Source organism: Dermacentor albipictus, chromosome 1, assembly GCF_038994185.2.
Source record: "Dermacentor albipictus isolate Rhodes 1998 colony chromosome 1, USDA_Dalb.pri_finalv2, whole genome shotgun sequence".
NCBI classification, from domain to species: domain Eukaryota; kingdom Metazoa; phylum Arthropoda; class Arachnida; order Ixodida; family Ixodidae; genus Dermacentor; species Dermacentor albipictus.
In genome coordinates, this window is record NC_091821.1 from 14,642,425 (window position 1) to 14,656,466 (window position 14,042).

Sequence of the window (14,042 nt, forward strand, 5' to 3'; positions counted from 1 at the left end):
AATATTCTTCGTAGATGTAAGGACCATTCGTTGAACTCAACGCAGACTTTCAACAGGGCTCGTTCTAAAGGCGCCTGTTGCCAGTCGTATACCGAGGTTGTGGACTGGGTCGAGAATCTTTAGCGCAGTCTCTGTTGCGGAGTGGTACACCACGGCTCCGTAGTCGAGGCATGATTGTACGAGACTCTTATACAGGCTAAGCAGACACTTCCTGTCACTGCCAAAAGTTGATCCTTCCTTTTTGGGGTTTTACGTGCCAAAACCACTTTCTGATTATGAGGCACGCCGTAGTGGAGGACTCTGGAAATTTTGACCACCTAAATCTAAGCACATGGGTGTTTTCGCATTTCGCCCCCATCGAAATGCGGCCGCCGTGGCCGGGATTCGATCCCACGACCTCGTGCTCAGCAGCCCAACACCATAGCCACTGAGCAACCACGGCGGGTAGTTGTTCGAAAGAGCAGCTTGAGGAGGTTCATGGTCTTCAGGCATTTTTCTTTACGATATTTTAAGTGGGGAATGAAGTTAAGCTTTGTGTCCAGGATAACACCCAAGAATTTGTGTTCAGGGCTAACAGTTAGTCTTTCTCCATTAAGGTTAATGTCTGGTTGTGGTAGTACACCTCTCCTGTTTGAAAATAAGACACATGTGCTTTTTTGGGGGTTCAACTTAAAACCATTCTCGCCCGCCCACCTTGAGAGTCTATTCAAGCCAAGTTGTAGCTGCCTCTCGCAAATGCCAGCATTGCATGACCTGAACCCTATCTGTACATCGTCCACATAGAGTAGAAGAGTGTGCGAGGCAATACGGTGTGGAGGGAGTTCATTTTAACAATAAATAACGTACAGCTCAGTACTCCGCCCTGCGGTACACCTGTCTCCTGTAAAAATGGTCGAGACTGTACGTTGCCAACTCTAACACGAAATGTCCTGTCGGAGAGATCGCTTTCAATTATTCTCAGCAGGTTGCCGCGAATGCCCATTGCAGAAAGATCCCGAAGGATCCCGAAGTGCCAAGTAGTATCATACATCTTCTCCATGTCAAGAAACGCTGATAACACAAGCTGTTTGTGGACAAACGCTTCCCTGATGTACATTTCCATGCGTACAAGCTGATCAATCGTCGATCTGCCTTCTCTAAAGCCACATTGATATGGATCTAATTTCTTGTTAATTTCTAGATAATGTACCAGGCGACTGTTTACTATCTTCTCAAAAACTTTGCATAAGCAGCTCGTCAATGCTATAGGCCTATTCCTATTTCCCAAAGAAGGGTCCTTACCTGATTTCAATATAGGAATTATGATGGCCTCTTTCCAAGCAGAGGGAATGTGGCCGGACGACCATACAGAATTTTAAAGACAAAGAAGCGTTTTTTGTGTTTCAGGCGGCAGGTGTTTTAGCATTTCATATAGGATGCGGTCAGAACCGGGGGCAGATTTGTTGCAGCTGTTTAGGGCTGCCTGAAGGTCTGCCATGCAAAAAGGTCTATTGTATGCCTCGCATTTTGTGCTTTTCCGGTCTAGTGGTTTTCCTTCCATTTGCCTTTTGTACCTTTGGAATTTTTCAGAATAGTGCGACGAGCTGGATATCTGTTCGAAATGTGCGCCAAGAAAGTTCGCCTGGTCTTCCATGCTGTCGCCTTGAGTATTCACCAAAGGCAGCGAGTAAGGCTGTCGACCCTTTATTCTATTCACTATTCCAAACCTTTGTTTTATCAGTGTATGACTTAATGCCCGATATATACTTTCTCCAACTCTCTCTTCCAGCTTGTCGCCGCGTTCTCCAACCCTGGGATTTGACCTGCTTGAAATTGACTAGATTTTCTGCTGTTGGAGAATCCCGAAGTAAACCCCATGCCTTGTTTTACTTCTTTCACGCTTTTTGACACTCATCGTTCCACCATGGAAGACGGAGTTTTGTGGACAATCCACTTGTTACAGGGATACATTTGGAGGAGGTGTCGAGGAGAAAAACCATAAAATATTCAACTGCAGCGTCTATGCTTAACTCTTTCCCTACCGCGCCATAGAGCATCGATCACTATGGATCGATGGTTTTGAATGCCCCGCCAAAAATAAAACTCCGCGCCTACGGACGTGTGGCGCCATCTGGCCAGTAATAGAAGAACTACTGCGCACTTTATGTTGTTTTTTTTGCGTTTTAGCGCGAAGGCTTCCGCGAGAAAAAAAAAAAAAAGCAGCGGAGACGGTAGCGCAGAGTTCTCGCAACATGCCGCCAAAAACGCGTCGCGCGCCGCTGAAAAAGAAGTCTTCACAAAGTGATTCCGCTGCTTCTGATGCTCATATTATCAATATGAGCAGTAGTGCGTAGAGGACATTGGATCATCGGATTTCGACTCCAACAGTGATGATTCGTCTACGCAGCCCGGATCTTCAACTAGCGTTGCAAGGTAAGCATAGTTTCGGATGTCAGTGTTGTTGTATACGGATGCGCGTGCTTTGTAAATGACTACACCCGTTTACATTTTTCTTTTAGGGTGTCAACTACATACGGAGGCGATATTTTGCCAAACACGCCGTGCCGTGCCGAGTCAGGTTTTCACCGAATCGCGCACCTGGTGTACACCAGGACGTGACGCGCCAGAGTGACACGCGGAGGTTTCTTGGTGCAATGGACATGTTTATGTTTTTTACCGCTGACATGATTTCCGCTTTCTGTGCACACACGAACAAGTATGCGTGGATGAAAATTTGAGAAACCCAGCTATGCTCAGCCAGATGGCTCCTGGCTAGAGGTCACGCCCCCTGAGATGTTGCGCTTCATTGCGCTGTTGATTTACATGGGCATCGTGCAACTTCCTAGACTCCACTTGTATTGGAACACCGGAACAATCTACGGCGGTCTACTCCCAGGGAAGATCATGAGCAGGAAGCGTTTCTTCTCCCTGCTTGCTTTTTTGCATGTCTCGGACCCGGAGGATGACAGTGCTGCTTCAGCTGGCAAACTGCGGAAGGTACTCCCACTACTTCGAGAGATCAACGAGGCGTCGGCACGATTTTTTCAGCCACGGGAAGCCATTTCAGTCGATGAAAGGATGGTGAAATCTAAAGCACGCTCGGGAATCAGGCAATATATTCGGGACAAGGTGACGAAGTGGGGCTACAAATTGTGGGTTTTAGCTGAGTCAGAAACTGGATACACCTTACAGTTCTTCGTTTACACGGGCAAGCAGGGGACACCGGGACTGCATGGATTGGCTTTTGATGTAGTGGGTAAACTTTGTGATAAATATTTAGGACAGGGATACAAAATTTACATGGACAATTTTTATACTTCGAAGCACCTTTTCGAACACCTCCTTCAATGCAAAACGCTGGCATGTGGAACAACGAGAAAAGATCGTCGAGGCTTCCCTGGCGATCTGAAAGATCCAAAATGGGAAAAGAAGGCTGAACGTGGAGACATTCGTTGGATTAGGGAAGGAAACGTCTTGTTTCTTCAGTGGAAGGACCGTAAGGCTGTAAGTCTTATGAGCACAATTCATACAGCCAATGAACATGTGCCTGCAAAGCGACGTACAAAGGTGGGCAACAAGTGGAGCGAGAGGACCATAAGAAAGCCCTTGTTGGTACATGAGTACAATGCAGGTATGCTGGGCGTTGACATATCTGACCAGATCATTGGAACGTACAACGTGCTTCATAAATGTGTGCGCTGGTGGAAAACACTCTTTTTCCACTGCATAGATATTGGTTGTGTAAATAGTTTTATTCTATTTCAAGAGCATCGGAAAGGGCACCCCGATATTGCTGAGCTACGTCTGAGTGCCCGCTTTGACCAGCTTTCTTTCCGAGAGATGCTCATCAAGCAAATTTTGAATCTTGATGATGATCAACCGGCCAGCATCTCTTATCTGCCACCCGACTGGGTTCGCCACAAGCCTGAGAAGGTTGATAACCGAAGGAACTGTAAGCAGTGCTATGAGAAAACCAAGAAAGAAGTGAAGACAAATGTTTTTTGCAGCACCTGTGAAGCACACCTTTGTTTCACGACTACGCGTAACTGTTTCACCGATTGGCACATGCGTCATGGGCGCCGAGTTCAAAGGTCGCTTGAAAATATACTTTTGTACCTAGAGTGCTCAGATTTTCAGGAAGTGCACCCGAGTTCACGGACAATCACTTGTATATCCCAGTTTTTTTTTCTTCTATGTGTGGTGAAGTGTAGTGTCAATTTTGTATCTTCGCATGTATGTTTTTCTTACTTTTCTTCAGCTTTCAGAGATAAAATATAAAAAAATGTCGCAGTGATTACTTTGTATTTTATCACATTGGAAAGGCAAAACAATCAGCTACATTTTCATATATAACAATCCATTGTACAACAAAATTTTCCCAAGAAAAAAAATATGTAGACACATAGCAAAAACGGCCGTTTTCTGCGGTAAGGAAAGAGTTAAAGCACACATGTCGTCCCAGGATAAAGAAGCAAGATTTTTGAGCTTTTCCCAGTCAGCTGAATCAGTTCTCCAGCGAGGTAATTGTGGAAGGCATTCATTACAAATTTGTGTGCTTAGAACTACAGGGAAATGGTCACTCCCGTATGGATTTTTAATAACTTTCCATTTCCATTTCATTTAAGGTAGAAGAGTAGGAGATGCAATGCTAAGATCTATTGAGGAGTATGTTTTGTTTGCGAGATTGTAATACGTGGGCTCCTTCCCATGCAAAAGACATGCACCTGAAGAAAAAAGGAACTGTTCAATCAGGCGACCTCTCGCGTCGCAGCGCAAGTCGCCCCATAGGTTGCTGTGTGCATTTAAATCTCCAAGCACAAAATATGGTTCGGGTAACTGATCTATTAATGTTTGGAATTCTTGTTTGTGAAGCAGAAAATGCGGCGGTATGTATAAAGAGCAAATGGTTATCAGTTTATTTAAAGTACAGCACGAACGGCCACTGCCTCAAGGGGTGTTTGTAGCCGTAAGTGTTGACAGGCTATAGATTTGTCAGCTATGATGGCTACGCCGCCGGATGATGTGAGGGCATCATCGCGATCCTTCCGAAAAATACCATACTGACGTAGGAAGTGTTTATGATTAGATTTCAAATGAGTCTCTTGGACACACAGCACTTCGGGAGTTAGTTCTTTAAGGATTTCTTGGACATCATCGAGGTTGCAAAGCAGGCCTCTGATATTCCACTGAATAATTAGTGTATCCATATTAAAATAAATGTTGTGCTATGTGTCGAAGAGAATGTACATCATTTAGGTTACAGTGCCCTTTTGGGGTCCTGTAATTGGAATTTTGTCTTTCCTGGAGCGGTCGAGAAAATCGCGCCGCTCCTTAGGCGTCAACTGCGCCTTCTGACTGGGTGTTGTGTCCATAGCCTCTTGAGAGGCACTGGACACGCACTCTTGCAAGCGGTGTGTTTTCCGCGAAGGCCTTGTCCCTAAAGACAAGGCCTTGGAGCCCACCGTCCTGGTGGTTGGTGGGCTTGTCTTGACCTCGGAGCTGGGCTGACCGGTGCCAGCACCAGCAGAGGCCTCCACTGTGGACAAATTCGGGAGAGGTAGGGGCAGCCTTCACTGCTCCTACCGTGGGGGCGGGTGGCGTTGCCGCACGCACGCTATGCGTGGCGCTGGCGTCCGCCAAGTGCCGTTGTGGTACTGCCCCCCGACTTACCACTTCAGCGAAAGATGTGCTCCGTGCAAATGTTGGTGAGATGCGTTGTCTTGCTTCTCTGAAAGTTATGTTTTCTTTTACCTTTATCTTAATTATTTCTTTTTCTTTTTTCCAGACTGCGCATGATTGAGAATATGCAGGGTGGCCACCGTTACAATTACTACAACGGGGCTCAGCCTTACAGTCATCTGCAGAGTGATCATTGATGCCGCATTTCGCACATGTTAGCCGCCCTCGGCAGCTCGGGGAAGCGTGGCCAAACCTCTGGCATTTAAAACAGCGTCGCGGGTTGGGGATGTATGGTCGTACTCCGATTTTGATATATCCAGTTTCTAATGTCTCTGGTAACGTGCTAGAGCCAAAGGTAACTATCAAGTGTTTAGTTGGCAGCTCCTTGTTGTTCCGTCTGATCTTTATTCTTTGTACGTTTATTACATTTTCATCCTTGCATCCTTCCGGGAGTTCTTCATCGGTCAAGTCCATCAAGTCGATGTCAGAGATTACGCCTTTGGCCGTATTCATGGTTCGGTGTGCTGTTACACTGACAGGGATGTCTCCAAGTTGTACAAGGTTCGTTAGGTTGTCATGTTGTGCTTTGTCTTTCAGTTCGAGTAATAGGTCCCCACTGGCCAGCTTGGTGATTTTATAGCCACCTCCAATGGTCTCTGCGAGATAATTCGCCATGACAAATGGCGAAATCGTTCTTGCTTTCTTGTCAGGTTTATCACTGTGGACAACATGAAATTTTGGGAAAGTCCGAGTGTCTTTTAGAAAAAACTGAAATGTAGCATCGGTGCGCCCCCTTTTAGAGGGACGATCGGTTGAGATGGGGTTGGAAGTTCCCATGAAATATGCTCAATATTCAGCGACGATGCCAGTCACCCACCACCGAGCCCAACAAGGGGACAAGGCAGGGTATGTGGTAAAACAAGCCCTACAACTGTACGTCGTCACTATAACCACATACATTATAACCAAGGTAGGTCATAGCACACCAGGTTAACCCTCGCCGCCAGGAATGTTGGAAGTTATCAGAAGAAAAAAGAAGACAGGAAAGACTAAAAGTGAGAGAGAAAGAGGAAGGTGTGCGAAGAGAGAGACAGGAAAAAGCGACTGCCGATTTCCTTCAGGTGGGTCAGCCTGGAGGTGCCGTCTATGTGAAGCAGAGGCCAAAGAGGTGTGTTGCCTCCGCCGGGGGGCCTTAAAGGTCCAAACACCCAGCATCAGCTCAACCTCCAGGATCCCCCTTTCCCCAGACACGGCTAAGCCACGAACGGCTACATGCGGGAGAGTCCAACCCTCGTGTGCTCGGGTACGCGGTGTCGCAACACACCAAACACCTGCTGACGCAGACGCCCCTGCGGCGTCAATTCTAGAAACGCTAGAGGACAGGTGCTATAAAGAAAGGAGTCAGACAAGGAGAGACAATCTCTCCAATGCTATTCACTGTGTGCTTGAAAGAAATATTCAAGCTATTAAAGTGGGAAGGTTTAGGAGTAAGGATCGACGGCAAATACCTCAGCAACCTTCGGTTTGCCGATGACAATGTTCTATTCAGCAACACTGCGGACGAGTTACAACGAATGATTGAGAACCTTAACAGAGAGTGTGTAAGAGTGGGGCTGAAGATTAATATGCAGAAGACAAAGATAATGATGAATAACTGGGCAAGGGAACAAGAATTCAGGATTGCCAGTCAGACTCTAGAGTCTGTGAAGGAGTACGCTTACCTAGGTCAACTAATCACAAGGAACCCCGAACATGAGAAAGAAATTCGCAGAATAAAAATGGGTTGGATCGCATATGGCAGACATTGTGAGCTCCTGACTTGAAGCTTACCATTATCATTGAAAAGGAAGGTGTACAATCAGTGCATTTTACCGGTGATGACATATGGGGCAGAGACTTGGAGACTGACAAAGAAGCTTCAGAACAATTCAAGGACTGCGCAAAGAGCGATGAACGAAGAATGCTAGGCATAACTTTAAGAGACAAAGTGAGCGGTTTGGATCAGAGAGCAAACGGCTATAGACGACATTCTAATTGACATGAAGAGACAAAAATGGCACTGGGCAGGCAATAGCTGAGCAGCATTAGCTGCTGCCACCAAACGGGCAGATGGAGTTGCTACAGGACCACTGACTGTGACCCCTGTAGACTCCGAAGACCGATGTGGTGCTGCCCCCTGCCGCGCCACATTGGCATAGCTTATTTGAGCTAAGTGTGAAAGCCTCTTCCTTGCTTCGAAAAATGAAATCTTCTCTTTTATTGTTAGAGAAATCACCTCCTTCTTCTTCTAACAGGGACATGATCATGAATATGCTGAATGATCCCCTTTGTAGCTTACACAGCGTGGGGGAGCATTACAGTTTTCAGATGGGTGATCGTTGGCACTGCATTTCGCGCATGTTTCTTTGCCTCTACATGATTGTGATGCGTGACCAAACCTCTGGCACTTGAAACACCGCCTTGGGTTCGGTATGTATGGTCTGACATTTATCGTTGGGTATCCTGCATCATGAGAGGTGGGGAGAATACTAGTACCAAATGTAAGGATCACACGTTTGGTGGGGAGTTCATTGTTTCTTCGGATTGCAATTCCTTGCACTTTGATCACATTTTGTTCTTTGAGCCCCTCGAGGAGTTCTCGTCACTCAAGCTGAGAAAATCTTCCTCTGAGATAACGCCCCTGCAGATGCTTAAGGAGCGATGGGGAGAAATTGTGACTGATTTCACCAATACTGGCAAGTTCGGACAGCTTTGCCACTTGTTCTTTGTTTCTTAGTTCTATAAGCAGGTCTCCGCTGGTTATTTTCGAGGCTTTATAGTCTTTGCCAATTTTTTCTATCAGGCATTTTGCCACCAAGAAAGGGGATAGCTTATGCATACTTAGTGTTCCTTCACTATGCAAGACATGGTAATGTGGGAAGTTGTCTAGGTTGGTTCGGAGGCTAAACTGAAAAGGTGCAACGGTGCGGCCTCTTTTCAGAGGCAGATTTGGAAGTTGCAGGAAAGCTTCTGCCATAACATGGTATAAAATTCGGCGGCAGTGGTAGCCACCCACCACCGAGCCCAACAAGGGGACGCTACAGATTCTGAGCAACCTGCAGACGCCAGCTATGCACCGCCACTATAACCTAATGTATATAACCAAGACTGGATATATTACACACGGTTAACCCTTGCTACCAGGAAATTCGGAAGTAAGTGGAAGTGAGTAGAAGACAGGAAAGATTGAAAGTGAGAGAGAAAAAGGGTGACAGGAAAAGGCGACTGCCGATTTCTCCCGGGTGGGTCAGTCCGGGGGTGCCGTCTACGTGAAGCAGAGGCCAAAGAGGCGTGTTACCTCCGCCAAGGGGCCTCTGAACACCCGGCATCGGCTCAACCCCCAGGATCCCCCTTTCCCCGGCCACAACACACCAAACACCTGCTGACGCAGATGCCCCTGTGGGGGCTTCAAGTACTTTTAAGCACATCTGCTGCACTGCTAGCAGGGATGCTTGAGGCCTCCTACGAGTATGCTTCATTATATTTTATATTGACGTACCGCTTCCGAAGCATTATGGCGTGGCTTTGCACTTACCCATTTTGCGACACTAGACTACAGCCAGGAAGCAGCAACCTTTCCTACCACAAGTAAGTTTGTGTTCTCAAAGTCCTAAAACATGCATTTCAATGAGCACTAAACGAGCAATGCATAATAAAGCCCTCAATAAAATTTGATTGTCAAGCCACTAGAAGTACAACTATCTATGCCTTGTATCAGTAGTGCCTTCTTTTTCCTATTCTGAAGTTTAATAAAGCATGTAATGCTACAGCGCCAACCTAGCACACTTAACAAACCAAGGTCCAAATGGTCAAAACATGTTTTTTCAACGTTCACGATGCCGTCGCTTTCTCGTCAGGGCTTCGACACCACACCCCGACACAACCACCGTTTCACCCACTGGCCCAGTGCACTATCGCCACTTCGAGCAACAGAACAAAGGTAGAGAACTTTGCGTTGCACTGTCCCACTGCAGGTTATAGCAACTGCTCTTGGAGCAAAATCAAAACTGCCAGAAAATACTTGTAGACTAGTTCGCCAGTCAACAGAATGCCACTCCATAGCCTGTACTTCCCATAATTCCCATTATGGTTGAACGATTGCAGCGTCAGATTTCCCTCTATAGTTATACTAATATGAAACTCTACGCCACGGAGGAAGGAAAAGTTGAGAGAGCACTGTACAACACGGTTGAAGCCAAAACGTATTGGCCCAACATGTGATCATTAGGTCAGAGCGCACAGCAGGTTTTAGTGCTCCTGCTCTGCAGGCAAAGCCACAGCAGCGTAGCCTAACAAGCACACGTAGATTAGAAACGACTGGAAACCAAACATTCTCTGCCAATACACTGTTGTAAGAGGTCACACATGGTAGCAATATTGCAAGGGAAAAACGAGAAGAAAGGCTTCATGCAGAGTTCCCTTGCTCAGGCTGGCTGTGCAATGTAATGCTCTCACCTAGTTTATTTCCTTCCTTCATGCTGTCGCATAGAGATGGAGATGCATCCTGGGACAACTTACACGCAATTTCACGAAGATGATTGTATCAACACTGTCACCTGTAGAAACCGACGCGTCTGGTGCTGAGCTACACGAAATCTTGCAAAAGTTATTGTGTAAACTTTGTCACCCACAGACCATCTCCACATCTGGTGCTGAGTGACGCAAAATTTCACGGAAGTGAGGTTTAGTTTTGCAGTGCATTTCCCATCTACGCTGTCATTTTGCTAAAACGAAATTCCCACAAAAGAAAATTTTTTCGTTTTCCCCATTGATTTTGTTAATGCAGGGTTCAGCTGTACAAACAAGAGCGTGCTGCCACCTTCACTCACATTCAAGGCACAGGACTGCAGCGTGACGCCCCAGTCGCCAAGCACCTTCATAGCATCCGGGCAATCATGCACTCTTTTCACATACTGGGTCAGGGAGTATTGCCGCTGATTTGGGTTCACTCTTGTGTGGCCTGCTATGTCCTACACAAAGAAAAAAGAATGCAGACACCGGTGACTGCACTGTGTCATAAGGGACTATGCTCTAGATCACATTACACAAGATTGGTGCATGCAGTACAACAAACAACATCATCAATGCACTGGTGCACAGGTTTTTAAAATTTGATAGACAAAAAGAAATGAACATGCAGCATTTTAAGTAAACTTATTTATCCTAAAGGCTCAGGTTCCACTAGGATTTGACAATGGTTAACAAACTTTTTTTAATTCAAGGCATAGCAACGTGGAATCTTGAACGAGGACACAAAAACAAAGCAGACAAGGACAAGTGCCGACTTTCAACTGGGAATCTTTAATGCCCACAAAAAATATATGCATGTTATGGAGTTTAAAGGTGTCCGGAACCCCCTTTTATATAAGTCGAGAAATGCATTTGAAGTTAAAATGGACTATTTCAAAATTAGGTTGCCGTAAACAGTGCTTCGGTGTGTTTAGCAGAAGCGAGTTACAGTCAACTCCTATTAATTTGAAGTCATTTCATTGAAATTTTCAGTTAATTAGAAGTGGTCCCACCAGTTTTGCATGCAACCCTATAAAAATATTGCTGAACAATTCGAAGTTAAAAGCCACCCATAATATTGGTTAATTAGGCATTACTTACCAATGAAGAACCTCAAGGCAAACAATTTTTAAAATACCAAAACAGCTCTCTGTACTGCACTGGTGCTGTCGCCATCGCAGCTGTTCGCAGCACCCTAACTAATCAGTAATGGAATGGCAGGCTAGTTTGTTTCCTTGTCCTTCGTCAAGTGTATGTCAGCTATACTTCAGTTTATTCCCCAAGTGTTTACACACTTCCCATTTAGAGTGTAGTCACGACGTTTGGTAGTGACAACTCGCGGCTCCTACCAAACGTTTGACCTGGCAACGAAAGTAGAGGTCGTGAAATAAGTTGACAAGGGAGGCACCACCAAGCAAGACATTGCAAGGAAGCACAGCATTGAAGACCCCTGAAATGATTCGGTCAAATTTTGTAGACGCGTAGGGTACAGCTAAAGTTAATCATTCGCGCCACAATTTGTGTGAAACGTCTCATATTAAGAGCCACGGACGATTACGTTACCCTCCTCCATAGTCATGCATTTTCCTCAACTCGTTCGCCGAGTGATCACTGGCTCTGCATCATGATAGCATATCGTGTCGTCAACTTTCGGTTCTCTAGGAGCAAGCGCGCGAAGCCTCTCCCAGGGGTAGCACACTCAAGTTCAACAAATGGCCACAGAGGGCGAAAAAATCGACCGCGCGCCGCTGCTAACAAAGCCGGTGTAGTAGCATCACTTCGGGATGCTTTCGTTAGTTCCAACATTTCCCGGTAGAGGCGTCATAATAAGCGAAATTTTATCTTACAAACTTTCTCTTACAATTACCGAAGCATTTTTGTTACATAAAAAACAGAGCAAAATTATCATTGCTGATTAGTTATTGTACTCTTTGTTAGTAAGTTTATTGTTTCTTCGTCATTACAAACGCAAATAGCGTTCAGCATCATCGATCTTTCACATGACCTCTGGCCTGGATTTAAAATTTTTACCGGTATTTTCGAGTGCACGGCAGCACGGATTCATTCGTTTGTACACTCGGACTGGTTGCTTCTTTGTTTCTAAAACTAATTTCTTGCGCTTCGATGTCTCGTGTTATTTAACTCGGGGTGAAGTTACATGTTTGCAAGCAGACATGTAAACCCGGAAGTTGGGTTTCGGTCGTAAGCCATTCGGAACACGTCTGCATCGAAACAGGAGCTGGATTTTGCTACGGCTGACAACGGCAATAACGGTGAGTCGTTTAACACCGCTGCTTGAATCGTTATATAACATCCATCTCATTACCTTCCAGGCGGGCACAAGTTAACGAACTAGATCCTGCATTACATATGGGCAGTCAGGATCTCAGTTGCTGTTTCCTAAATAAACCTTTACTTGCGAGGCTGTCGTTATACACACACAACCAGGAAAGAAAGAGCAATATTGGAACGCGCGTCTCATTTTTCATCTTATTGTAGCCGTGGTCGTAGGTGACTGAGTAGCCTTATCAACATACATATTAAACTTTTTTTCGAGTCCACCGGCAACTTCTTTTGTCCACAAAACCGAATAATCCTTTGGTAAAATGAAGTGAACATACAGAATTTAATGTATTAAACAGTTGCAAGCATGATAATTCACCCATATTTCGTACTTGTTGGTTCCAAATGTTCTTGCTGTTCAGTTTAGTTTACCGTAAGGCATTTATTTTTGCAGTAGTGAAGCGGTGCATCACGTTCGTGCAGAAAAATAAGGCATCAGTTCTAATAGCTTCATGACTTTCATGCATTTGCTTGTGGAACCAGCAGTCTGATCTCTTCTAGTGTATAAATGAATGCACAAATGTTCTCATTTGTGATCTTAATAATACTTAAGCTGTTGACATGCATTGTAGTTAGGCAGACATCAATTTTATGGACAATAGCAATATTTATTTAACATGCTGCTTAAGCACCCTAGAACAGACAGTGTACATTTGCATGTGTTCTGTAGTCGCAAAACATTACAATATATATGTCACACCTTTTTGCATTTCATATTGCAAAATTTTGCTTTTTCAATTTCTAATTCGGTCAAAATTTCTGTTCCAGACATGCAGTAATGAGGACGGCACCAGTATAAAGCAACACCACGCATTAAACAGAAGCTGCTGCCAGCTACAACAAGGTCGTTGTGTGGACGTTGGCTACTACTACAAGGTAAACAACACATGGTTCAGAAATAATTACGTTTGATATATGCTGTATTGGCTTGCTGTTTGCAGCAGATATGAATGTTTGTTCATATTTATGGTTCAGTATAATTGGTTCGAACATAAAAGAAAATACACATGAGTTTGGCTAATCTGTGCTGTATCTCATGTGTCACTGTTCTGCCCCAACAGAGTCTATGCCAAGCACATCTTGGTCATCACTGGAGCTCCTATCTGCACCAACAGGAAGGGGCTGGAGCCGAATTTGCAAGGCTTTTACACCACGAACAAAAAAGCGCATGCAGAAGAATATGGATGAGATATCAAGTCTGCAGAGGACTGTGTTAGGACTAAAAAGAGCTTCAGCCACCATTTTACCAGCACAGACATTTGGCTGAGTCGTCCAGGTAACTCAAAAAGGACTTTCTAGGAATTCTTCGTCTTCAGATGCACCTGCAACATGCGACCATGCATGGACGACGCTGGCCAGAAGATCGAATTCTGTCAGTTTGCCCTTAATCAGCTTCCTAGCCATGTCAATTCTTTTTGTGCCAAGTGCAATTTTTCTTCTATAAATGCAAGCTTTTTCATTGCCCATTTTTGTTAGAGATCGTATTCCTCATA

General features: G+C 45.1%; 2 protein-coding genes across 2 annotated transcripts in view; one reads left to right on the forward strand and one right to left on the reverse strand.

Moving 5' to 3' along the window:
- Positions 1–14,042, reverse strand: part of LOC135918203 (piwi-like protein 1) — a 148,836-nt gene that overhangs the window by 52,054 nt on the left and 82,740 nt on the right. Inside the window, exon 12 of the mRNA XM_065451885.1 lies at positions 10,527–10,667. Coding sequence (XP_065307957.1) covers positions 10,527–10,667 — 141 coding nt within the window. The remainder of the gene's footprint in view (positions 1–10,526; positions 10,668–14,042) is intronic.
- On the forward strand, positions 889–5,487 carry LOC139054741 (piggyBac transposable element-derived protein 4-like). Its single transcript, XM_070532289.1, has 3 exons — positions 889–900; positions 2,719–4,147; positions 5,408–5,487. The coding sequence occupies exons 1-3, from the start codon at positions 889–891 to the stop codon at positions 5,485–5,487; spliced, it is 1,521 nt and encodes a 506-aa protein (XP_070388390.1).

Excerpts from the sequence above, each read along its gene's own strand:
- LOC139054741 (XM_070532289.1), top strand. Across the intron at positions 4,148-5,407 it reads GAGTTCACGGACAATCACTT|GCCTTGTCCCTAAAGACAAG; the intron begins GTATATCCCAGT and ends TTTTCCGCGAAG.